Genomic DNA, 25,352 nt, shown 5'->3' with positions numbered 1-25,352 from the left:
TATAGTAGACTTACAAAGCTTCAGTGGCCGGTACGGGCTGTATAGAGTTTATTTAATTGGACTCTTTGAGATCAGATTCGGTCATCGTGACGTATTCTCGCGCTTCTCTGGCTCTGGTCTTTCGCTACCGTGCTTGTCTTGTCACGATCAGGTTGCGCAAGAGAGGTAGGAGTGGATAGGCAAATTGACGTGTGTCCCACGTTGATGAGGAATTCCCTTGCCGCGGCTCTGTCTCTGTGAACATGCGAAGAAATATGTTACGTTGGCTGTGTTTAAGCCTCACAGGATTACGCTATGGTGGCCTTGTGGCTCCTGAGAATCTTTACTGTCACTGGTCCTCATGGCAACGGGTCAGAACGCCAACTCGATATCGACGAATTCCTATCAAATTGGTCGAGGTGCTTGCGTCATGGGCAAGCAGTAGCTTAAATCCAATACACTTGATTAAACGTTCACGGCTCTATTATCTCAATTCCAAGCGGGCTGGGATTCTTCGAGCACCAAGCATTTGAATGTCTTGAGCTCTGTACTTTGCAGAATTCTTCTGCGTCCGACCAGTCACTGTCTACTAAGCATTGAGACATCACCCAAATGGGCGCCTGATGTGATTTACGTGAGGGACGGGAACCCAGCCCAGGCCATCATCCGAGACGAGGTTTCGTTGAAGTTCGCAGACAGATTGAGCTCAACTTGGCAGTAATTGGGAGCTTGTTGCTGAGATCTGCCGAAGAATGAGCTGATCAAATAGCGCCTTGCGAGTCGATTTGATGAGTTCTCAATGCCACTAGGAACTTCTTCGGAAATGCCCCTAGACGTCAAAATTCGTCCAATGTGCCCTCACCGAAAGAGGAAAAATGTGCGAACTCATCCACTTTGAAGAGTACTAGCTTGTCGATGATGGCGTAGATCATACCGGGTCTGTCCTGTCTCGCACGGTTCTCAAGGCCGGCTTCCAGTGTTGGGCCGAAGCCGGACCTGGGACGCCTCCTGTGTCTGGTACGGGCCAGTGTATGGTCTCCCTCGAGAAACCGGAGTGATTAGTAGATACGTCGAGATCCCGTTTGGGCTACTCGACGGCTGGTCCAGCCGGACGGCAGTGCTTTTCTAGCTCTGCCGGCAGGCAAATGTCTCCGGGGGCACGTTGCCAAGTTAGCCTTTTAGGGCTGACTTGGGCCGATGATTTTGGGTTGGCTAAACAAGAGACTTACTCACGCTTAGAAGAGACCCCACGGTCTTTAATCTCAGACCCCTATCATCGGCCTGGACAGCAGCTGGCGGTTCTGCTTCAACGAAGCTCCTCGAGGTCAAAGTAAACGGCGGGTCTAGGCCCATCATCAAAAAGACCGTACCGCCAAGCGATCACCACCGATGAGACCCTGGCCAACATCATGCCAGTCTGAACCAGCCAACGGCGCGCCATTCTAACGTCTGGCAACATTGTCGACTCGAAAAGCGCCACCTCTTGCGGCGGCTGGGACGGCTCACTGCTGACACGCATGGCTTTCCAGCGCCACCGCACGACACCCAGAGTCAAGTCAAGCTCACAACCCAAGCCCCAAGCCAACCGCCCATCCTTGGTTCAGAGCCACACCAGACACCTCATTGGTCGAATGAAGCACCCCTTGCATCCTGGGAAGGTCGCGGGGCTTTCGGGAACCTCTTCTTCAACTTATCGCCGTCCTCGCTAAGATGCAGCTCTCCACTATTGTCGCAACGCTGACCTGTCTAATCTGGGAAGGGGGATAGAGGCACGAGAAGCCTCTCACCACTCCAAAGGACACGGAGGAATATGAAGTCGGCGGGTTTTCTGCCTTCGTTTCTCGAGGAGTAGGTTGTTGTTTCTACGGCCCGTTTCCCCCAGCATTGGCGGTTCTCAGGCCTAATTAACCCCCCTGCCGCTGGCTGGTCCGTGGTGGAACCTTACAAGGTTTGGGGCTAAGGATGCTAGCTCAGTAAGGCAGACAAGAGAGAAGATGAACAGCACACTCGACTACGGGCTGTGTGAGACTTAGCAGCGGAGGAGCCCTCTCTCATGAGGGAATGAAGAGACAATCACTTCACTTGCTCGGCGTCCCGGGTTGTCTGCAAGGTGGGTGCTGCAATGAAACCTCTCGCCCAGTGTTCCAGAAGAAGCAAGATACGAGAGACGGAACATGCACATCTGCGGCACAACCTCACTCATTCTCAAGGCAAAAAGTCATATAGTGGTGGCGATCACTGCCTCCCCCGTGTTTTAAGAGGGGATAGATACCCTTTTACAGTATCATTGCCTAATAGCGCTGGCTGGTGCTTTTTCCCTCCCCCCCGACGCCAAGCTATCCCGAATGAGGCGCGACCCCTGGGAGCTGACAGACTTAACACACCAAAATGTCGTATTAACAAACACTAGCTTGCTCGCTCCTCCGTCGTGTTTCTTCGCTTCTTACTTTTTTCTCTTCTGCCCCCCTCCCCTACAAGCTCAATTTCACAATCCGTCATGCAGGTGCTCATAAGCTCCGTCCCCCTGTCAAAAACTCTTTCGTTTACTGCTTAGTGGCTTCTCTTTTCCCATTGCCGTACCCGTCCCCTCCCCAGATTTGAGGGGTGTTGTTGTCTGCTTCAACACCAAAAAAAGGAAGAAAGGAGTACTAGCCGACACCCACTTACTTCACACTTCGGCTCCTTTTCTACATCTGTGTCGCTTGGCAGGAAGTACAGTCTGGCCCCGGTCCCGTTTCCCCGTCCCTCGCATCTGCCGGACCAACCTTACCCAGGAGAGCGAACAGGAGGAGGATTGATTCTTATCTGATCTGGGGCGGATCCTTCGTGAGAGAAAGTGTCTGTTAGGAGACCAAAAAGAGTCCTTTGGGACCAAGCAATCATGGAAAATGTAGAGGAGAACCTCAAGTCCCGCCCCTCGGTGAAAGAGAAGGTCCTGGGCATCTTCAGACCGAAATCCGAAGACTCGAACTCGCTTCAGGATCAACATCCACAGCAGCAGCAACAGCAACAGCAACAGCAACGCCTGCCCCCGCGAGAATACGAATCAGGGCTTGAAGTCGTCCAGCCTCTCCCGTGGAACCCCAACGACGTCCCCTTGCCGGAGGTCGCGCCGTACAACCACCTAGACGCCAAGACGTTGTCGACACCGCAGGTCGCCAATGACCCGGCGTCATGGCATCACTACCACTTGAAGAAGAACCCGGGTCTCGAGGTGGCGGCGGCGCCGGCATCTTCGCCGGACGCGTCTTCGGTGATGAGCCCCGGCGGGTACAGCAGCACGCTCTACGGCGGCAGCCAGGACTCGACGCACGCGTACTACCAGCAACACCCGCCGGGGTACCACCGGCCGTCGTCCAAGAAAGGGGCCTCCGTCGACGGGCTCGGTATGGGACCGAGGATGTGCGGGATGCGGCGCAAGGTGTTTTACATCGCGATGGCCGTTGCGATCGTCTTCGTCATCGCGGCCATCGCCATCGGTCTCGGGGCCGGCTTGGCGTTCGGGCGGAAATCAAGCGGTCAGTCCGGCAGCTCCGGTTCAGGGTGAGTTTGACGGTGCCTTTCTCACACCGTCATGATACTGATATTATCTTGTAGCAACCTTCCGACAGGCGTGGAGTCAACAAAAACGGCACACATCACCTGTCCGGCGTCGGACAACTCGACCTTTTCCGCGCAGAATGAGCCCGACCGCCTGTTCAGGCTGATTTGTGGCCACGACTACAACAGCGCAGACGGCGCCATCGACCTGACGGCGGAGAACGCGACGACCATGGCCAACTGCATCGACCGGTGTGCCAACCGGACGGAGTGCGTCGGGGCCGGCTGGGGCGACTACTACGGTAATCACGTATGCTGGATGAAGAGCCGCCTGGGGAAGCCCAACGTTTCCGGGAACTGGTTATTTGCTGTCGATCTCAGCGGCACTGACGCGTCTTCATTACCGTGAGGAGACGATGACAAAAAAAAAAGGCGAGATGCCCCCTACATGTCCACGCAAATGGTGGGTGGCACAGCGGGAGAGGCGAGACTGTTTCTCAACAATGAAAAGTGGGCTTGACGGTATCCGTTGGCCGTCGGGACGAGGGCATCGAGATGGTGTTCAGGCGTTTTGGGATACGACCATATTGGCGATGTCAGGGGCATGTGTGATACCACTTCCAATTAGGCGCTCATAAATGTCATCAAACGTCAATTTTTCATTCGCTGTCATCAAGCCGTCCTTTTGATCCTTCTCCTCACTTGCAGCTCTTCGTCACACGCCATGCGACGAGGCCACGCCGACCAATCACTCTCGTGAGTGTGTTCCACACACCGTCATCGCCGAAATCGAGGTCGTCCAAGTTTAGGTGTTGTCTGTACCTCCACACCTCGCGGAATCGTAAACCCTTCAGGCCCTTGTTGGACAGATAGGGGTCTATCCACGTTGCTGAAGCAGGTGCAATGAGGTAGGTGCCGTTCTTCTCCTTCAAGTACTCCGAATTGCGTCTGTCTGCGGGCGTGTCGCACGTCGCAAGGCTGTCCAGCTCCTTCAAAAGGGCCTCGCCCTTCATGCCCATGACATCGCGGGTAGTGAGGACTTCGTTCTTGCCGTTGAGAAGCCAGATTGGCGGGGTGTACGTCTTCCACCAAACGGCCTGGGTCGCGTCGGGCTGCTTGCTAAGGAACACCTGTCCAGGCACGATTCCTCCTTGGTGGTAAACGCCCATGAGGATGCCAAAGACCAGGTTGAAGCCAATCCAAGTAGCAATCCAGGCCCGAAGAACGGTGCGGCTCTTTGGCACATTGACCGACGACAGGATCAGTGGAACTGTTGGCAGCAGGAAACGGGCTTCCTGGTGCTGGAAGATAGACAACACAAAGACGCCGGAAATGGCCGAGTAGAGCCGCAATGAGACATGCGGCTGCGTGAACAACAGCAAAGCAGCAGGCCCGATCAACATGGGGATATTGACCAGGAGGTGTTGGTACCAGGGGTGCAGTCCATGCTGAGCCAGGTTGTCGGGGTTGATGTTGTACATGAGGTTGTTGAGTGGCGTGATGACGGGGCGTGAAATTAGATCTGCCCACTTGATGGGCTCGGGAAGGTAGAATGCCGTGTCTAGGGTGATGGCAACGAGGGTGGTGGTGAGTGCAGCTAACACCATGACGGTGAGGGAGAGAGGTCTATGGGTTTGTCAGTGCTGCTCGCTGTGGCGTGAATCAATGCCTCTTACCTATTGACAAAATGTGGTATCAAACGAAGTCCCGGAATCAGCAAAAAGGCCGGGAAAGTAATCCTATTAAACAACCCAAAGACAGCCACGATTCCAAGGATCGTGGAAGCAAGAAGCGACGATTGTTGCTGTCACAAACGTCAATATCCCGTCAGACTCAAGGGTTAAGGGCAGCTCACTGGGCTTTCAACAATGCGCTGAATCAAAACCAAGCACCATGCGACCACCAAACACTCCACTGAGTTCGAAAAAGTGTGGGTTTGGTAAGTCCATGTCACATATGACGAGGCTACGAGGAGCACAGCGACGCGCCGGTGGCGCGGGGAGCTGATGAGCTCGTGGATGGCCCAGTCCTCCAAGACGAAGCTGGTGACGAACATGAGGACGCGCAGGGTCCAGAAGACGGCGATCGGAGGGATCTCTCCGTCATGGCCGTTACCGATCCATAGCCATCGTAGAAGCAGCATGGGCAAGCCGTAAACGGGCCATAACGGGAAAACGCTCCGGATCGGGTGTTCGTTTGTGAATTCCCATGTGTGTCGAACGGGGTAGCTAAAGATTTGGCCTGCGCCACGCGTTAGCTCAGGTACTCCAAAAAGCGAGAACGAGCGCGAAAGTCAATGCGAGCTCCCGGAAGCTCGGGGGGAGCTCCAAGGCGCAGCAAAGAGCTGCGCGCGCCCGGCGCAAACGACGCGGGTTGCGGCAGCGACCAAGTCGATCAACATACCAGCGATGACCTCTGGGCCTTGGAAGTTCTCGTCCGGGTGTAGATAGCTGGGGGACAGCGCAAACCACAGCCGGACCAGGACGAGGAACAGGTATAACCGCCGCCACATGGCTTTTGCTCTTGATTATCTAGTCGTCGCAGGGCGGCCTGTAGCTGGGGAATCGGTTCGTGATCTGAAGCAAAAGCTTGCAAGTCGGGCGCAGGATTAGCCCGGGCAAGGTCGAGGGATCGTTTGGGTGGAACAGGAGTGGTCGCAAAGTAGCATTATCGAGGGGGAGGGGGCATGTATTGAACAAGTATGCGACTGTTCGCCCGGAGCCAGGAGGATTCGAGAATGAGCAAGAAGTAGGATGGAGAAAGACAAGCAAGAAGAGAAGCTTGGAAGATTAGGGCGAGATAGGTAAGGTGAAGCAAGCCGGGTGAAGGTGAGGGAGGGAAGAGAGGAAAGAAAAGAAGAAACGGGTAAGGTAGAACAAGGCACAGGCTATTGCGTAGGGTGATGGTCAGGATATTTTGGAGCAGCTCTCAGTCGCAGCTGCACGGAGGGCCCTCCTTAGGCGCTCCTTGGGTGCGGTGCGAATAGGTGGTGGGTGGATGCTAAGGGCAAGGTTCGGACGGGACGGGATGACTGATAGGTGGCCCACGCCGGGATGGTGATTTTGTTCTATTGCAAGGGATCCGCAATCTCTGATTAAGGTGGGAGGCACATGGCCCTGGCTCCTGCCGTTTTATGATGCTTCTCGAATCACCAGAGCTAGTGACGGACCACCTGGCAGTCGACAGGTCGGGTGAGGTTGACTTAGGTAGAGAAAGTGGGTGTCGAGGTCGCGGATTGTCATTTTAGCAAGGAGGGCTTCGCTGCGTGTCCTGTATACAAGCTGGCAGTCGGCTGCTCGAGGAAATGCTTATTCGACGGCTCACAGGGGTCGCCAGCCCAGCGAACCCAGCGAACCCAGCAGTGCCGTCCCACGGTGCAGCGTGACGCGACGTGGTTGCTGGCAAAAAGTGAGACTTTGGGAAGTGTGCCCTCCGATGGCCCCTGTTGCAATGCAGAACCCTGCCAATGTTGCTTCGCCGGGGCCTCCTTCTGGAAGCACTAATCCCCGAACGGGTAAGGCGGAGCCTGGAATGCCACCAGCAGCAACTGCAGCTGGGAGTCTGGGACGTGGACTCACTGTTGGCAGTGGATGCCGGTGGCTCCTTCTTCTTCTTCCCCGGTCTTCCAGTCCAGTCGTTGTTGATGCTCTCCCTCCTCTCCCAACGTCAAGGGACCCCCTTTCCCTTGCGAGGCCAACCAAATACGTTCGATCCAGTCAGCAGCTTTCTCGAACCACTGCCATCTCATTGTCTTGTTGTCATTATGCATTGCGCATCACGGTTGCTCCCCATCAGCCAGGGACTCGCTTTGTTTCTTGGGGTCGCTTATCTCTCGAGCAACACGCGCACCAGACCAAGACCAGCCTTGTCCGATTGTCCCAGAGAGTCTGATATCAGACGAACAGACATAATAACATCCTTAGCCTCTGCGGGTATCAATTCCGGCTCCTCGGGCCTTGTCATAGTCCGAAGCGCTATGTGTTATCATCTCGGTGCCACGGACAGAGGCGCGCCGCCTACGGTTGTTTGCGCGACCTTTGAAACGGGCCTCCTATCAGGACACTATTGGACAGGAGTTGAGGATCGGTAATGATGCAACAAGCAGCACACAATGTCTCGCCGTCGGAATGTGGTTTGCAGGGCCAGCGCCTCCCTGCCCACGCCGTGGGGTCGTGGAGTTGACAGGCCTCTTAAGTGCCTGCAGCTCGCTTTCGCCTTCAAACCCCGCCAGCTTCGACTTCATCGTCTTTCTACAGATCTCCGTCTGATTCTTGCATCGGCACCGAACCATGGGTCCTGCACGTGATGATCTGCCTTTGCAGAGACTCTGCGCTTATTCGGACGGTGAGTCTGACGCGGGCCTGGCGGTGAGGCTTGCATTCACCGCCCAGGGTGAAGTACTAAATAATTCATGATCAACTTGGGCGCAAGAAAGACCTCTGCTCATACCGACTCTGTTGGGGCGGAGCTTTACTACCTACTACGGCCCGAACGCAGCTCCGGACCCACCGTCCCGATCCCGTCTCTCCGTCCGAGAGTGCAACGCTGTTTAACCACATTTCCTATTTCCAGAACTCGGAAATGGGGGGCACGCAGGTTTGTAGCAAGGTGTGGAGGTTTGTTCTTACGTCCAGCCAACATCTTTACACTCTCTGAGTCACACTCGGCGACTGGAAGGCGTCCAGGTCCTCATGCACCGCAAACCCAACGGAACATAAGTAGACTGGAGATGGCACCGAGTCCAAGCCTCACGACTAGAAGAGATTATTGAACGCTTGAAGATGTAGCACCATCTCCAGTCTGCAGAATTAGCACCTTGGGTGGTCTAGATGCATCTTCTCCGAGCCCTCTCTCAATGCAAATCGGCTTTCGGTGGATATCGTGGCTGGTGCTCATCGACTTCGGATGTGGCTGACAGCATTCGATGTGGCTTAACCCGAAAGTTCTCTGGAGCATTTGTACCTGGAAGGCTCAGGTGAGATGCATGACATAATGAAGCCATGCATCCACGCCGGTATGGACATATTGAACCATTTTCCAACCCCAAGCAGAACTCAAATAGGGAAGGCCAGCTACAGTGTACCGTTCGAACCTGACGACGATAGAGATCAGGAAAGATGCCCATGACAGCCCCGCCGATCTGTGGCCGTCAGGCTGCCATGGCTGGACATTGCAGTGTGCGTAGAGGTATCTGCGGTCGGGGAGGACTCACAGAGTAAAAGAGCTAGCAAGGCTTCTGCCTGAAAACCCTTGCTTGAGGTGAATGCAAAGACAGAGCGGCCTTTTCCCCTCAGGGATTCCTGCCTCCAGATGCTGCGGCGTAGCGGGCTCCTTTGAGGCCTCAGTGCTGGGCCGAATAAAGGTTCGTCGTGGACAAGGCGCCATTCACCTTGCTGCTCCAGGCATCAGAGCGGTTCCGGCCCGCAAATATGTTACCCCAGCCAATGAGAAGCCGGGCAGCCTCCTTTCTTGCTCGGGTACCCTACGATTCTGAAGGCAACCACGCGCCCCTCCGACCCTTCCTGTGTGCTGTCCCCACAAAGAGAAGGTACCTACCTACCGTACCAACCGCTTTGCCCCCCAATACCTTGCCGACCAACGTCAGACAGTGAATCAGCACAAAAGCATCTCCATCCGCAACCCGTAGCCGCCATTGTCTGCTACCAACACCACTTCGTCCAAACCACCTCTCTGTCGCGCCCACTCCAGTTTCTTTCTCCGATTAGCTTTCTGTAGGTATATCTACTGCATTGCTTTCCGTCTTCGTCGGCCAACCCAAATCCTCACACTTCCCTCATCAACCCCACCTCGCTGCAATACAGCTTCGCACGCATTTCTCTGCTTCAACCAACTGACATCGTTGAGATTACTCGCAGACACACATACATCAATCAAGATGGCCACCGAAAAGAAGGAGCAGAAGATCTGGGTGCAGTCCAACGACAGCATCACCCTCCCAGTCGGTACGTCACATCTTTTTCTCTCCGAGGCTTGCTCCTTCCTCCGTTGTCGCATCCTGCTAACAGTTGAATTCCAGACCGCGTTGTTGCTGAGCGCTCCATGCTCATCAAGAACATGCTTGAGGACGTCGGTGATGATGCCATCAGCCAGGAGAACCCCATTCCTATTCCCAACGTCAACGAGGCCGTCCTGAGAAAGGTCATCGAGTGGTGTGAGCACCACCGCAACGACCCCCCCGTTAACGCCGATGAGGAGAACGACGCTCGCAAGAAGACGACTGAGATCGAGGAGTGGGACCAGAAGTTCATGCAGGTTGACCAGGAGATGCTCTTTGAGATCATCCTCGTATGTTATACCCTTTTCATGTTCCTTCCCAGCTAATGCTAACCTTTTCCCAGGCCTCCAACTACCTCGACATCAAGCCCCTCCTTGACGTTGGCTGCAAGACCGTCGCCAACATGATCAAGGGCAAGTCCCCCGAGGAGATCCGCAAGACCTTCAACATCACCAACGACTTCACCCCCGAGGAGGAGGAGCAGATCCGTCGCGAGAACGAGTGGGCCGAGGACCGCTAAGCAAATCCTGGGAGCGGCGGGATCATCTAGATAGGATATCCCGTGCCCGCCATTTATGTGTTATGCATCGTTTTCTGGCGTTTTCGACGATTCCAAGGGCACCCAAGGGTCACGGTTTGCTTAGGGCGGGAATTGGTGAAGGAAGGACTCACCGCAGTGCGCATTCGAAGACCGCAAGGTAGTGTGGGTTGTCTTTTTAGTTTGCTTCACCGCTAGCATTTCAAGGCAGACCGTCTCTTCACCATTGCTATTGACTCATCTCGTGAAATGACGGATGTACCCGTGTGGGAGAGTGTGGCTTTTTCATGGACCACTGTGTCTGGATCGCTGCTCGTGTGTGCCTCAACATTTTGAGAGTTCTCGCAATGAGACGGGTGCCATATAACAGCCACATATTGCTGCTCAGCGGTCATTAAATCCTACAGATGTCCAGATTGAGGAACGAACCTGACTGCTAGATTTCACGGCAGCAGAGGTTTTCATCACATCGTGACGTCTCTATTTTGGCATCGGCAAAAGAAGAAATGGGCAAGTGGATAGTGGGTCGCCGTTGAGAGTACCATCCAGCCATCTACATACCAACGAAGCTCACGCGTTCCTACGGCACCATTGTGGCCTACGACACAGCCAAGATAGAGAGGCCCGATTGACATCTATAGAATCTATACAGGCCTGGATCTACGGACCTTAGTTGGGCCACTTTGACCCGTGTTGGTCGCCCATGATAGATGTGCTATCGTGTAGAAGGGCCGAGCCTGTCCAAAGCTGATGGCCAAGCAAGCCCATGAAGGCAGGGGATCTTAAAAGACTCTGAGGCCAGTTTGCCCCAGCCCACATCACACGACAGACACCATGAAGCGGGAGAAGCAGGCGTGGGACCTCGTTATCTTCATTCAGAGGCATCAAATGATTTGGCATTCCTTTCCCTATGACCGTAACATGCAATGCGTGGTGTCTAGCCGGAGCCGGGCATCCATTTTCCCTCCATAATTTTCCACCCCGAAGACTCCCACGATCAGACTCTTGCCGATGAAATTTAGAGTCCGTCTTAACTCCTCCCAGAAATTCCAAGTAGAAGTTCCATGTCGGTCGGCGGTGCCATCGAGATGAGACACACTGGTTCGGATTTTTGGGAAATCGAGATTTCGTGCGAGGTGTTTAGATGCCGAGGCGGGTCTTGCGCCAGTGGCGTCTCTTCGCGTTGTAGCTGTAGGAATCAGTGTCAGTAAAGATCGGTTGCTTCGTGTCGGGGGGAGCGCGCGCGCGCCCTAGGATCTCGTCGTGTCGACCCCAGAGACGGCAGCAGAGGGTGTATCGTACCGAATGGTGTTACCAGTGCGGAGACGGATCCATTGGGGGATAGGGCGGTTCTGCTTCTGCGCCTTGGCGAGCTTCTGCTTCGTGCGGAAAGACTTGTGGCTCTGTGATGGTTCGAAAATGTCAGCGCTCTGCTTCCCTTCGTGGTGTTTGAGGACCCCCGGGTCGTGGTGATGATATTTGCCCCTCCTCGATCCGTCCGCCAGCGCCGCGCGCCCGCGACCTGCGCGAACCACGCATTTCTCCGGTGAAATCGATCGGGCACAATATCATCATCGTCGTCGTCGCGGGGAGGGAGTAGGCGTCATCACGTACCGGCATTTTGACGGCTGTTGGCTGATCAAGGTAGTCGAGTCCTTTGGGTGCAGTTGGTTCTCCGATGGGTTTGATGGTTCGAAAAATCATAAATTCTGTGTGAGAAGGCACTAGGTTAGGCGAGCCCGCAAATACCCTGATTGGCGGGGAGGGCAGCGGGTGGAGACGGTCACGCTTTTTCGGAAGGAGTCACTGCACGACTTGAGGCTTGCGTGCGCGCCTCAGCCTCAGCGGCTGCAGCTCGATTAGATAAGGATTGCAGTGACGCTTTCTCGAGTCCTCGACAGGTGGAGGGTCATTTCTCCTTGCCTCAGGCAGCAGCGTCAACAGAATTCGGCTTATGTGATAATCCCTGACGTGCCGATAGGCTCGAGCGGCCGACGATCCCAGAAGTGGCAGGCCCGCGGACCCGTTGGAACGCCCAGAATTAACCATCCATGCAGGGCATGTCTTAAAAACTGTCAATTAGGGGGCCCTTTCCGTACCTTCAGGGGCCATCGAGATTCTTTTGCAACGGTCCTTTGTCTCCCACCTCTCAAAGCCGCGGAGTTGCAAAGAAACCAGAAACAAGTTTTTGCTCCCTTTTACTTGACGAGACGACGAAACGAACGACGGACGTTGAAACCAAACCGGAAGAGGGAGTGTGTGTGCCTGAGTTGTCCTTTTAGGTTGTCGTTGTTTCCTGCTTCTTTGTACATAACCCGGACGACCGTCTTGTTATTTGTCGCCCCCCTGGATCGGAAGAAACAAGCCACCTTTTAGGTTGTCAAGCCTCGCCTTGCCTACCTACCTACCTCTCCTACCACGACCCGAGGCCAACCGCGCACCTTTTTGAAGACTGCGACATTCTGCAGTCGCAGCGGCGAAACGCAACATCAACCCCAGCAACCGACGAAGTAACGACACATACACATCCAACAAACCGTCAAGATGGGCGCGAGCATGTCATGGCTGTCCGGCCTCTTGTGGTCGAAGAAGGAGATCCGGATATTGATCCTGGGCTTGGTATGCATGCACCGCACCCGCGCCGCTGCTGATGCTGCTGTTGGCCGGCACCCCTGGAGCCAGCGACCTCCGAAACGCAAGAGATGCAAGGCTGACAAACCGCGGGCGACTTGCACAGGATAACGCAGGAAAGACGACACTGTTGTACAGGCTGAAGGTGAGCTCACGACAGCCCATTCACATGCGCGCGCGCATGGGGAAAGAAGCTCGGCACTAACTTTATGCTTGTTTAGATTGGCGAGGTGGTCACCACGATCCCCACGATAGGATTCAACGTCGAGTCCGTCACATATAAGAACCTCAATTTCAACGTCTGGGTATGCGAGAGGAACCCTTTGAATTTCTGGCACAGACCGAACGTCGAGGCTGACATGGCATGCGTGCGCCTGTAGGATCTAGGCGGTCAGACCAGCATCCGTCCGTACTGGCGGTGTTACTACGCCAACACGGCCGCCGTCATCTTCGTCGTCGACTCGACCGATATCGAGCGTCTGCAGACCGCCGCCGAGGAGCTGGGCGCCATGCTCAACGAGGAGGAGCTCAAGGACGCGGCCCTGCTCGTGTTTGCCAACAAGCAGGACCAGCCAGGCGCCAAGGGTGCGGGCGAGATCTCGGAGGCCCTGCGACTGGGCGAGCTGCGCGACCGCAACTGGAGCATCATGGCATGCTCAGCCGTCGACGGCAGCGGTGTGACAGAGGGCATGGATTGGCTTGTCGTACGTTGTCACCTATCAGCACCGCCGTGGTTGATATAACCACGGGTGCTCTTTCGCCCGATATGGACTAACTCCTCGTAGCAAACCGTCAACCAAGAGTCATAGAGGTCTGTTCTCGACCCTTGGACGCTATTTAACAAGCTCTCCAAAACCCCCATGCCTAACGCCCCCTCATGATTTATAATACAAGCCCCGCTGGGTTGGGTAGACCTACGCATTGTAGTATGTTGTACGTTTGCGAGCAATGAACGCGCAAGGTGTGACTCCAAAGCTTCACGCTCGCCTTGAACCGTCGGCGTTTCTGCTTTTGGGGACGGCGTAGGCAGAGCGAGAAGGCACGCTCAACGGCCGTTTCCACTCGTCACAGGCGTCTTGGACGGACTGTCGTATGAAGGTGTCGCTCAGACAAATTTCACTAGGCGATCAGAGGGTCAGAGGCGGGGAAGATGTGCAGACAATTCGAGTCGGTTCGTTGTTTTTATTTATACGTTCTAATACCAGCACGGGGACGTCGTACTGCGTCCCTGGTTCTGTTCTGATCCTGCCGGTCTCTGCCGAAGCGTTCTGTCTGATATCTATGTCATGCCGTGCAGACGATTGCATCGGCTCCCTCTCAACAGCACCCATTACTCTTCAAGCCCAAAGATATGATTCCATCATAGTCTTCCCACCATGGTGGTGGGTACGGATTGACCGCCATCGAACATGTTGAAATCCGGTTGGTCAGACAACATCGCATTCTGAATCATCAGGTCCAAATCCTGCGTATCCATCGCCGGCACGGAGCCGCCTCTCAAGACACTTGACGACGACTGTTTTTGGTTGCCTGTTGACAGTCTAGGAAGAAAATTGACGTCGCTCTCGCTGCTGAAGTGTCCAACAAGCCTCCGCCGTTTGTTGGGCCCCTGGGGGTTGTTTCTGTTGTCGTTTCTGGTGGCGCTTCTGGTGAGTCTTGTGGCTGTGGTGCTTCCTTTGGCTTCGGGTGTGGCCTTGCCGTTGGCTTTGCTTGTCGTGTTGCCCCCACCACTGACACCGTTGCCTCCATTGCCTCCATTGCCTCCATCGTCTCTATCGTCTCTATCGTCTCCGGAGCCCTCATCATTGCCCCCATCATTGCCTCCGTCGTTGCCATCGTCGTCGTTGCCATCGTCGTCGTTGCCATCGTCGTCGTTGCCATCGTCGTTGCCCCCGTCATTGACGTCGTCGTTGGCGTTGTTGTTGCCTTCATCGTGACCGCCACCTCCACCATTGCCTCCATTGCCTCCATCGTCTCCAGGGTTTTCATCGTGACCGCCCCCAGGACTTCTGGGGCCTGTGAGGTCTCTGCCTGGGCGTCCTCTGCGTCCTCTGCGTCCTTTGGGGCCTTGGAGACCTTGCGGACCTTGAAGACCTGTATTGACACCGATGACTTCGGGGCCTCCCGAAGCAAGGTAAGCCTAGTCCGCTTGAATGACTCGATGAAGATAGTTGATTTCTATCTTTGCTTTGTGCTTCGCGCTCATTGTCATATAGGCGGGTGGCATGCCAGTGTTGCTGAAACCATTAGTAGGTACGTATAAATTCCACAGCAGAGGGCAATGCTCACATGGCTTGCTGCTTCTCTTGCGCCATCCACCCTTCGTTGCGATTTAGTCGTCGCAAGAATTCGTTCGCTTTGACTTGCAATGCTTGGGCGCGAGCTCGGCTCATATTCTCGGACCCGCCGCGCAGCAAAACATCGGTGCAGGCTTGGACAAGATCAACGGCCAGGTTTTTCGCTTCTTGTCGAAAACTGGAGTGGTGAAAATGCAATGCGGCCGCCCCTGTATGCCTGGTAAGTATCTGTTGACGACGATGTGTACTTTTAACTCACACTGTTCGATGTCTTCCGAACTGTAATCAGCTCTTCCGTAATTCGTCGTCGGGACTTGGTTAGGGTGGACTCTGTACATGATACCACTTCGGAGACTTGGAGGTTGGTTGGCCATAATTTCTGCGTTTGCTATGCCTGCCTGCAATGCCGGTATGGTGGGACGTTATATCTTGTACTGGAATTGATGTAGCCAAGAAGTTATTGGGATGAAGATGGGAAGATGAGCAGATGACCGACGTTAACATGGGCTCATAAGGAAGACCTCCGGGGACGCTTCGGGCGGTGGAAGGTAAACACAACGACTGGTCACGCCTGCATGATGGAAGTTGAGACTGTGAAGCACTTGCCCGTTGGCTGGGTTTAAGTCGTGGCCGAGGGCAAGTACCTCTCGAAATGCGCTTCAACCCGACCTTCACGGTCGATCCCGTCACCCGCCTGCCCCGTATCATTTTTAATCCCCCCTTCTTGTCGCTTTCGGCGAGGCAATAACCTCGAGCTGCACTTGACCCAGCGGCTTCCCCTCCGGTCAACTTCTCATAACAGAAGGACCGCGATGGATGCAGTGGCTGCGCCATAGAACGGAGGCCATTTGGAAGGTGGTGGAAGGGATAGTAATAACGACGGTAGACGACGACGGTAGACGACGACGGTAGACGACGACAGACGATAGCAATAGGCGACAACGATAATATAAGCGATTAGAAGTAGTAAGGACAACAGCAATAATAGCGATAGTGATAACGATAGCGGCGACGATAGCGACAACCAAAGTGAGTATGTAGGAGACGTAGTCGTTTTGGTATAGGGAAAATAGGTCTCGGTAGGATATACGGATTACACGCGTGTGGTAGACGCTGCCCGGATAGCCAACTAACACTGCCCGGCTAGCAAGACTCTCCCTACTCCCAACTTCATAATCCGTCATGTCTTTCTTTTCCATCCTCCACTCTGACGTGGACCGTCCTTACCACACTACACAACTCAAGCCAGGCCACCCACCAATGCGACTGCTGCAGCTCCCATCGCCGCCATAATGAACAAGGACTCGACTCTGACAGCCGCCCCCGAGGCACCGTAGTCAGCAGCAGATGTAAGAGCACCCGGGCACCCCTCCTCCGGTGTGTTGGTACTAGTGCTGCCGTACAGTCCGACTGCCGCCATCTCAAAGGAGCACGTCTGACGTGTTGGTGACGAGGCTACAGAGGTCGATCCCGGCATCTTGTTTCTCACGTTTGATGTCGTCTCCGATGGATAGAATGGGCTTGAGACAGTTAGAGACGGGTCGAGGTCGGGATCGCCGGGGCTCAAGGCGGAGGTCGCAGTGGCTGAAAGGGTCAAAGACGCCGTGGTTGTTCTGGGTTTCGAGCAACCGAATTTAGGAGAGGTGCCGCAAACTTCGTCCACTTTGCAGCTCCAAGGCTCGTCTCTCTCAGGGTCGGCGCAACATATCTCGGTCTTGGCGATGCATCCTCTCATGCACGGTTTGAGTCCCTCCTCACATTTCTCGTCGTCCTGGCGTTCGGTGATCTGGGAAGCGGGCAGAAGCTCGGCTCCTGGTGCTGCCGCTGCCGGTAGGAAGAACGAAGCGCTGATAAGAGCTGTGATGAGAAGCATTTTAGGAGTCCAGAGCTGCACAAAGCTGAAGGCGCTGTGATGGTAAACGAAGTGTATAGAACACTGCAAGAAACCCTCGAAGTGGTCTTCACTATGACCTCTTTTATTCTCAGTCAGCTTTTGCCGTGATTTACCCCTTTAGCCAAATGTAATGCGCTCATGTTTGCTCAGATAACTTCCCTTCAACGTACACATCGGAGCCGGGTCGGATGCGGGTGTGACGTTTCTCCTCCGGCACGGAGAGTTTGCCATGTTTGCCAAATTCCACCTGCCCACCTCGTGTCAACTCAAGCTTGTCCTATTTCTTGTATCATGCTCATCATCTGGGGCAGTGCCGTTGGACAGTTGTTCCCGACAAGCATGATCTTGAAGGACGAAGCCTGCCCGTGGCACCCCAGAGCCAAGTTTGCCAAGAGGGGAGACAGGTCGGGACTTGTGAGAAGTAACCGATAGGCTTGATTCATTGCCTGGTGTTGAAAATGCAAAACCAACTACTGCAATCGACCTTCCGGGGCCGTGGGCTGCGTCGTCCCCAGAACCCATGGATTGCCAGATCCAGTATCGACCCTGTCCACTCAGGGGACGCAATGCGGATCTGTCACCGGTTGTCTGCAGAGCGTTGCGCGGCATTTTCTGTCATTCCGCGAATAATAATCTTCAAGCTCGTGCCCGTGTTGTCTGCGGCAAGAATGATGTATGCGTCCTGTGGGGTGACGTTAGGGCCCAACGACAGTATCTCTCATTTCCAGGTCCTCTTGACTGACTGACTGACGCAGGGTTATTGGAACATCCCTGATCACTCTCAGTTCGAGGGCCGGTTCGACCAGAAGGCAACATGCACGAAAGATAGAGAGAGGCCCTCACGATAGGATGCGAAGGCAAAATGGGAAAGCTTTTTAGAATCTCCAAGAGCCGGCAGTAGCATTGGTTACAAGCTTTGTGGTATTCGTCCTTTGAAGCAACTCCGAGGGACGTGTTAGCTTTGTCGGTCTCCACTGAAGGATATAGGGACATCTCTGAACTCGTTCGTCGTCTCCTGGAGCCTAGTCTGTGGACATTTACGAGGCTATCCTCACCAAAGATCTCACGGCTGGTCAGCGAGCTCAGCTGAAGGAGGTTCTTGCCGATGCCAAGGTTGTTCTGGAGCGAGCTCGCGGCGACCAGAGTGCTATCGATCGTGAGATCAGCAAGAAATTGTGTACGCATGACCTCGACTTTGCATGTCACCCAACTAATGTTCTGCAAGACAACCATGACGATGAGCCAGATGCACAACGCCCGGATTCAGGAAATGCACGACCACCTCCAAGCTGAAGCTGAAAACAGACGAAGTATGAGGTTCCTAGCCCGCCTGACTCTGACTGATCTCTTTGGCGAATCTCTGTCTTGGGCCACAGCCGTTGCTGCGCGGTGTCAAGATGAACGTCAACCTCGGAAACAGCCAGCTTTTGCCTGACAGTGTCTCAGGATTCTGGCAGAAGCAAACTTGATGCAGAGAACGAGGTACAAGATGGGCGGATAGAGACAGGCAGAGGAAATGGAAGTCATCGATGATGGATACTAGTTGATCTGCCAACTCCTATGCTCCATTTGAAGAGGAAGGCTTCCGCAAAAGGAGTGAAAACACGGTGACTTTGACAAGCGTGAAACTCATCTTTGGTAACAAACGCTGCATCCCCACGCCCTCTATGTGTGACTTCTTTACCTCTGAAGGCCCTCATATGCGAGGGAGATGTAGCTAGCGCTCCCCGAGTCAACAAGAAAGAGGGACAATAGGCAGTAATTCACAATTGTTAGAGATTCTAACGTATTGAGCTTCTCCATGTTTGGTATCTCTTGGCTGACAGGCAGCTTCGGAACGCCACACATACAGGGCTCGGCATCTTTCCGCGTTCGACCGACCCATTCCGTGGCTCCTCCACCAACAATGGTGGAGTGCCCCCGGAACAAGCCATCTCTCCATTTAAAAGTCGGCTTCTCCCGATATGCTCAGTCTTGATTACTTGAGTCTTTCGGGCCCGTTGGCATTTTAACCTTGGTTTCGCTTTACGCTTCGCACCTGAATCTTCCATCGATGCAAAAGCCGCACATCACAAGTTGGGTGCCAAAGTCCGGAGACCTCCGGGATATCACCGAGATGCGAGCCAAATTCTCGGCGGTCTCGGCGCAGCAGCGGTCGGAACGCCAGCCGGCCGTAGCGGAATGCGAACCGAAGGCCGATCATGTGAGAGCGCGAGCTGCCACTTTCTCCCTTTCCGGCAACGGGAAAACGTCGAGGCTGGACGCGACTCTGCTGCGTGGTGAGCCACCCAGACATGTCGCGAGCTCGGCGGTGTGCGCAGGATTGCCGTCTCCCGCTCCACTCCGGGGACAGGGAAGGCCATCGCGATAGGACGCTTCCCGGCGAGGCCTGCCTGTCTTTGACCAATGATGTCATTTTCTCTCCTGCATTTTTCCCGATTTAGGTAAAATACACGATGTGGGAATCCCGCTGTCTCTGGCTCGGGTCTGGAGCAGAAACAGAAATTCGCATAAGCATGGAGGACGGTTGACTTGTCGGGCAACGGAGAGAGACTCACTCGCATTGGATGTCGTCTGCGTGGTTCATCCAAAGGCCGATGGGGTTTGAATGTCAAGCGTGGTCTGGAGGCATACATACAGGCATGAACCTCGTCGCGCACAGCCGATTGGCGCGCTGCTCGACTTGCAACATCTTTTCCTCTTCAGACGTCTGGTCGGAATTTCTGGACAGTCGCAAAGCTAGCCTAACCGTCGAGGTGCATACGGGTGGTCTGATGGGTCCGTAGGACCAAACTCGTTGGTCACAGGCGACATGCTGTACCGGCCAAATCCATGTTGGCTGTCGTCCGTCTCAGCGAGTTTTCTCCGCATCGCTCAAGAGGCTGGAACCTCTCCAACTTGACGACAACCGTCCCGGTGCAGAGCGTCTCCCCCGCAACATCTGGGGAGGTCAGCAGCACCGGGACATGACTGGTGTACCCGGCAGCAGAAGACAACTTGGCAGGTTGCTGTGGGACCATGCCGTTGTCGGAGGGGCCAGGCGACGTGTGTGAGCCGAGGATGAGCGCATGTCCCGTCTCACAAGCATATATCACTGCTGACCCTTGCCGGATGTGCTGGTGTCTCCCGACGGCACAGCGTTGCCTGTGAACTCTTTAACGCAAGAGACGCGGCTACCTGCGTCTAAAGACGTTGCTCGGCGGGCAGGAGGTGAGCCGAGGTTGAGTTCTGTATCATGTTGGAAGACAGACAGAAAGATAGCCGACCGTCTTGCTGCTGAATCGTTTAGACACAACTCAGTGAAAGCCACGGGTGGAGCGACAAGGGGGCTGAAGAGCGCTAGGAAACCTCGAAATGGAGCTTCGTGTGGATCTCAACACCCCAAGCTTGCATTTATGTGACATTCCATTGGCCGTGTCGTGCCGGAGCTTCTCAAATCTGATGGCATCCCTGCCGGTCGACGCATGTCGTGCCCTGGCTTCTGCTTCGTAACTTGAGCGCCCTGAGTGGGAGAAAGTCCCCAAAAACCGAAAGAAATGGGGGGAGAGAAGGAGAGAAACTGGAGCACGATGGGGAGGGGCCGAGGTGAGGGCCCCATCGCAAGCTGGATGGATTGCCCGGGGGCATTTCTTTTTCTCTGCGCGCAGCCTTTGAAAGTATTTATGTTTCCCCTTCCCTCCCGCTGGACCCCTGAAGATCCTCTTTGATCTTCTTTTGATCTGAATTGCCAATTGCCGCTTCTGTTTCTTGATATCCAACTTGGACTCAAGCAGCTAAGCAACAACACTCTAGCAGTGTAACCCTCGAACCCGCCCTCCCACATCCGAACCCCCATAGTCTCATCCTCGATTCGAGAGACAGCCGACACAATGGGATCCGACGAGAAGCCCCCTTCCACCTACCGGTACAACGAGAAGCCGACTTACACCACCTCCAATGGCGCGCCGGTCCAGAACCCCCAGCACTGGCAGCGTCCCGGTCCCAACGGACCTCTCCTGCTCCAGGACTTCCACCTGATCGATCTGCTTGCTCACTTTGACCGCGAGCGCATTCCCGAGCGTGTCGTGCACGCCAAGGGTGCCGGTGCTTATGGCGAGGTATGGCGGAACAGCGGGCGGTCTCTGAAGGCGAGACACTGACATGCGACAACAGTTTGAGGTCACCCACGACATCAGCGACATCACCTCGATCAACATGCTCAACCAGGTCGGCAAGAAGACCAAGGCCGTCGTCCGTTTCTCTACCGTCGGTGGAGAGAAGGGTTCCGCCGACTCTGCGCGCGACCCCCGCGGTTTCGCCATCAAGTTCTACACCGAGGAGGGCAACTGGGACTGGGTCTACAACAACACTCCCATCTTCTTCCTCCGCGACCCGAGTCTTTTCCCGGTAATTGAAATTGATGGATTGGTCCTTCTGGCATTGTTCTTACCATTTTTAGGTTTTCATTCACACCCAGAAGCGCCACCCGCAAACTAACCTGAAGGATGCCACCATGGTAAGTCTCAACACCACAACTCGCATCACGACTTCGCTAACTCAACCAGATGGTAAGCAATTGATTCCAGGCTTCAAATAACTCTTTTTAACGTTAAATTCAGTGGAATTACTGGACAAATCACCACGAATGCGTCCATCAACTGATGCATTTGTTCTCTGATCGTGGAACTCCTTACTCTTACAGACACATGAACGGTTATTCCGGACACACGCACAAGTGGACCAAGCCCGATGGCTCTTTCGTTTACGTTCAGATTCACTTGAAGACCGATCAGGGAAACAAGACCTTCACAGATGAGGAGGCTGGAAAGATGGCTTCTGAGAACCCTGACTGGCACACTCAGGACCTGTTCGAGTCTATCCAGAAGGGCGACCACCCCAGCTGGACCGTCTACGTTCAAACCCTGACTCCTGAGCAGGCTCAAAAGTTCAAGTGGAACGTCTTTGACCTGACCAAGGTCTGGCCCCAGAGCGAGGTGCCCCTGAGGCCCTTTGGCAAGCTCACCCTCAACAAGAACCCCGAGAACTACTTCGCCGAGATCGAGCAGGTTGCCTTCTCTCCTTCTCACCTGGTTCCCGGCGTTGAGCCCTCTGCCGACCCCGTCCTCCAGGGCCGTCTGTTCTCCTACCCTGATACCCACCGCCACCGTCTCGGTGTCAACTACCAGCAAATTCCCGTCAACCAGCCCCTCAACGCCTTCAACCCCTTCCAGAGAGACGGAGCCATGGCCGTCAACGGCAACTACGGTGCCAACCCTGTAAGTTCAGATTCAACAAGTTGTTTAACATTTCAGTTTTATTGACCTCATCCAGAACTACCCCTCAACTTTCCGCCCCCTCAACTACGCGCCTGTCAAGGCCGCTGGCTCTCACGAGCAGTGGGCCGGCAAGGTCGTCGAGGACCTCTTCGGTCCCATCACCGCAGACGACTACGAGCAGGCCAACGGTCTCTGGAAGGTCCTCGGCCGCACCCCCGGCCAGCAGGAGAACTTCATCAAGAACGTCTCTGGCGCGATTGCTGGCGCCGTCCCCGAGGTCCGCTCGGCTGCCTATGAGATGTTCTCCAAGGTCAACCCCGCTCTTGGCGGTGCCATCATGAAGGCGACTGAGAAGATTGCTGCGTAAGTTTCCCGTCCTCATTCGTATCTGCATATTCTTCTCCGAAGACTAACACCGACATCAGTCCCGAGGAGCCCCGCGCCAAGCTGTAAGAAGCTACGATGTCACGATGCAAACAAAAGATGGCGATAGACAAACGACCTAGACGAGAGTCTCCTCACTTAGAGTCAAGCATGCGTTTGACAGGATAGACGCCCTGTACTACCACCACCTCCGCGCCGAGGTTCCAGGAGACACACAAGAAGCCGAGCGGGCAGCCATGGATGATGCGCGCCGCGAAGAAAGCTTGAAATACCCAAATACAATTGTTGAGAAACTGTTCTAAAGATTTATACATGATCTTGGTGGCGCATGAAAACCTCATGGCCTTGGTATATGTGCAAATGCGCCCATCCCTTTCCGTCCGTGAAATTCATAAGTCCTCATACGAGTCGCCCACCGCTTGCGCGGATCGGGGTTTCAAGAGCGGTCGCTTCGTGTTCTTCGACGCCGACTCGCATATTCGATCTACAAGAGTGAAGAATGAGGAGCAGCCGGTCGGTGCCTCGTTGTAACATCTGATCGGGCCGCCGCTAGAGTCGACTAACAGCAGCAGCAGCAACACTCGAGGCATTCGAAGCAGCAGAGGCCAGCGCAGATACCGCAGCAGATGGCCTGCAGCAGGTGAGAGTTGTTGGTTAGCTGTTTGAAATTCCAATGATGAGTCTCGAGCATCAACCTCCCCGAAGCTACGCGCGACTTGTGGGCGTCGATGTGGTTTTGCGAAAACGACAGGACTTTTACAAGACGTGGTCAAGTTTGGGGAAGTTGATGAGGAGAGAGAGAATCATGGGTTGGGGGGTATAGCTTACTCCGCCGTCTGCTTTGCCGCCTCGTAGGGACGTTGACTGTTCCATCTTCATGGGCTCTACCAATCGCTGGTACAAACCGTCAGCGTGGAATCGCTTGACATCTCAATTACGGAAAGAAGAGCTGCTCGTTCGAGTCCAGAGACCGAAAATCGTGGGTGATGGCGGAACTCACGGGTTGCTCGGAATGGTTCGGCTCCACAATCATCGCCGGTGCAGGCTCCCTTGGCATCTGGTTGTACTCGACCGGACCCGACATTTTGAAAATTACGTATTACACGGGGTGAGACTATTTCGTCCTCGAGTATTCAAGTTCTTCAATTGATGGGCGCCGCCGGGTATTGTATGTCGTCGCGTCGACTCAGACAGAAGAGGGCCGGGAATTCTTTCAGCTTCGAAACCAAAGGTGTCGATGTAACGTTGGAAACACGGATCGAAGGTTCAGGCACAACAAGAAAAAAAGGAAGAGAAAACCCCAGACCAGAAGCGAGGACGTGCGGGAAATCCTTTTTATTAATGAGCAGAAGATTCGAAGACCAGGCCGTAGAACAATCAGAAACCGTGGACCGCGCGCCGCCCTCGCCAGGTCCGGGGGTCTCTCTGGGCCCCCATCTGCATAACGGAAGGCAGACTGGCTACAGCTGGAAAGCCTTGGCCTGGAAAAAGAGAATTAAAGCTCAGGGCAACTTAATCCGAGCCAGACGAGTGGTCCGAAAAAGAGTGCCAGACCGGGGTGTTGGTACGACATCCGTTGTGTGAATACACTGATTTCAAAGGAAAAGCTGCGAGGATGGACTGGGCTTGCATCAGGCGGCACTTGCAGGTCGTGCTGCGCGTTCCGGTGTTTGCTGCGGGTTTGAGGACTACCACAGAAGCTGTTCGGCCGCCAGCCGAGGGCTGTTCACCTTGGGATAGGAAGGTGAAGCGGCTGGCAGCGTGATGCGAGCTCGGGATATCCCTTCATCGAGTCGTGGGCGGTGGTGCGAGACAAGGCTCCTTCGCCTGACCTCGTGGTGTGCCTGCTGTCGTGGATGGTGGGGGATCCTTGGGGTGGTGTACGTGGTGGGGGGGAATGACCTCAGCGAGGGGTGACGCCAAACGCGGGCATGCGGTCGGCACTGAGTAGTGACAGACGGTGGGAAGGTTGCGTCGCAAGGAAAAGTCTGTTCCTGCCTTGACATCACCTCTTGGGACGAAGATGCCTTTCAGTGCCTGTCCTGAATGGATTCATGCGACAGTGAGAGTGGAAGATGAGACGGTTGATGTTGGCTGCAGGAGGGGTTTGTAGGAATGCGACTAACGGGCTATTTTGAGGCTTACTAGTCTACGTTCATTTACATGCTAATAGTGACGCGGCACACTTTTTTGACGGATATGCTAAGAAAGGGTGCTGTTCGGTGGCAGTTAAAGTAAAGAGATCCCAGTAACCCGCCATGGGCTGACTCGGTCTGCCAACCAATGATCGGGTTATTGACGGGTTCTTTTTTCCTTCTTCTGGGCCCGAATCCGAGCGATCGCCGCTTACAATGATGGGCGATCTGACGTGGTATTACGGGCTGCAGGGTTGTGACGCCCAGAATATTCTTCAGCCCTTGGTGGGCGATTCAAGAGAGACAATCTGTTGCTCGACTTGGAAGCGACGTGTTTGGAGTTCGAGCGGCTTTCGTCGGGGTTAAGGGAAGGATTCAATTCGAAACCGCCGACTTCAGATGGAGGATCCAATGAAGTCGAGGTTGAGAGTGATGCGGTTTGATGAAGTTCGAGCTAGAATAGTATCGAGATTGTAAGATCTCACTTTTCAAACTTGCTTGCCGGACGTCGTATGTAGATTGCCAGGACTTGCACAAGTTGAGCGAGCAAGTCGGGTCAAATCAAGACTGGCCGATCGCCCACGTGAAGAGGCATGCGACAGGCGGCATTTTGACTAAGTTATGCCTGAACTTCAGCTCCGCGAGCATCTCGTGCGTGCTGCTGCAATAGGTAAGGTAGGCCG

At 54.6% G+C, this 25,352-nt stretch overlaps 8 protein-coding genes across 8 annotated transcripts; 4 read left to right on the top strand and 4 right to left on the bottom strand.

The window, feature by feature from the left end:
• Positions 1 to 2,860: 2,860 nt before the first annotated feature.
• On the top strand, positions 2,861 to 3,928 carry CGCA056_v001288 (uncharacterized protein; the record flags this gene model as incomplete). Its single annotated transcript, XM_037316548.1, has 2 exons — positions 2,861 to 3,522; positions 3,577 to 3,928. 2 exons carry the CDS (start codon positions 2,861 to 2,863, stop codon positions 3,926 to 3,928), a joined length of 1,014 nt encoding a protein of 337 aa, XP_037185422.1.
• Positions 3,929 to 4,217: 289 nt separating this feature from the next.
• SMP3 (GPI mannosyltransferase 4) lies at positions 4,218 to 6,031 on the bottom strand (the record flags this gene model as incomplete). Its single annotated transcript, XM_037316547.1, has 4 exons — positions 4,218 to 5,145; positions 5,196 to 5,323; positions 5,375 to 5,760; positions 5,923 to 6,031. The coding sequence occupies 4 exons, from the start codon at positions 6,029 to 6,031 to the stop codon at positions 4,218 to 4,220; spliced, it is 1,551 nt and encodes a 516-aa protein (XP_037185418.1).
• A 3,384-nt stretch (positions 6,032 to 9,415) lies between these two features.
• On the top strand, positions 9,416 to 10,055 carry scon-3 (E3 ubiquitin ligase complex SCF subunit scon-3; the record flags this gene model as incomplete). The annotated part of the gene is made up of 3 exons (XM_037316546.1): positions 9,416 to 9,482; positions 9,557 to 9,825; positions 9,879 to 10,055. 3 exons carry the CDS (start codon positions 9,416 to 9,418, stop codon positions 10,053 to 10,055), a joined length of 513 nt encoding a protein of 170 aa, XP_037185417.1.
• A 2,562-nt stretch (positions 10,056 to 12,617) lies between these two features.
• Positions 12,618 to 13,513, top strand: ARL1 (ADP-ribosylation factor-like protein 1; the record flags this gene model as incomplete). The annotated part of the gene is made up of 5 exons (XM_037316545.1): positions 12,618 to 12,692; positions 12,811 to 12,849; positions 12,926 to 13,009; positions 13,085 to 13,408; positions 13,490 to 13,513. 5 exons carry the CDS (start codon positions 12,618 to 12,620, stop codon positions 13,511 to 13,513), a joined length of 546 nt encoding a protein of 181 aa, XP_037185420.1.
• A 551-nt stretch (positions 13,514 to 14,064) lies between these two features.
• CGCA056_v001284 (uncharacterized protein) lies at positions 14,065 to 15,375 on the bottom strand (the record flags this gene model as incomplete). Its single annotated transcript, XM_037316544.1, has 3 exons — positions 14,065 to 14,713; positions 14,994 to 15,210; positions 15,261 to 15,375. The coding sequence occupies 3 exons, from the start codon at positions 15,373 to 15,375 to the stop codon at positions 14,065 to 14,067; spliced, it is 981 nt and encodes a 326-aa protein (XP_037185419.1).
• Positions 15,376 to 16,241: 866 nt separating this feature from the next.
• Positions 16,242 to 16,874, bottom strand: CGCA056_v001283 (uncharacterized protein; the record flags this gene model as incomplete). Its single annotated transcript, XM_037316543.1, has 1 exon — positions 16,242 to 16,874. One exon carries the CDS (start codon positions 16,872 to 16,874, stop codon positions 16,242 to 16,244), a length of 633 nt encoding a protein of 210 aa, XP_037185414.1.
• Positions 16,875 to 20,764: 3,890 nt separating this feature from the next.
• PXP9 (Peroxisomal catalase) lies at positions 20,765 to 22,836 on the top strand (the record flags this gene model as incomplete). The annotated part of the gene is made up of 7 exons (XM_037316542.1): positions 20,765 to 20,992; positions 21,048 to 21,281; positions 21,334 to 21,390; positions 21,494 to 22,150; positions 22,206 to 22,513; positions 22,576 to 22,599; positions 22,677 to 22,836. The coding sequence occupies 7 exons, from the start codon at positions 20,765 to 20,767 to the stop codon at positions 22,834 to 22,836; spliced, it is 1,668 nt and encodes a 555-aa protein (XP_037185413.1).
• Positions 22,837 to 23,290: 454 nt separating this feature from the next.
• Positions 23,291 to 23,618, bottom strand: CGCA056_v001281 (uncharacterized protein; the record flags this gene model as incomplete). Its single annotated transcript, XM_037316541.1, has 2 exons — positions 23,291 to 23,428; positions 23,535 to 23,618. 2 exons carry the CDS (start codon positions 23,616 to 23,618, stop codon positions 23,291 to 23,293), a joined length of 222 nt encoding a protein of 73 aa, XP_037185416.1.
• Between the last annotated feature and the right edge of the window lie 1,734 nt (positions 23,619 to 25,352).

This window comes from Colletotrichum aenigma, assembly GCF_013390185.1.
Source record: "Colletotrichum aenigma strain Cg56 chromosome Unknown KSG_Cg56_contig01, whole genome shotgun sequence".
In the NCBI taxonomy this organism is placed as follows: Eukaryota; Fungi; Ascomycota; class Sordariomycetes; order Glomerellales; family Glomerellaceae; genus Colletotrichum; species Colletotrichum aenigma.
This window is presented reverse-complemented; position numbering and strand designations above follow the sequence as displayed.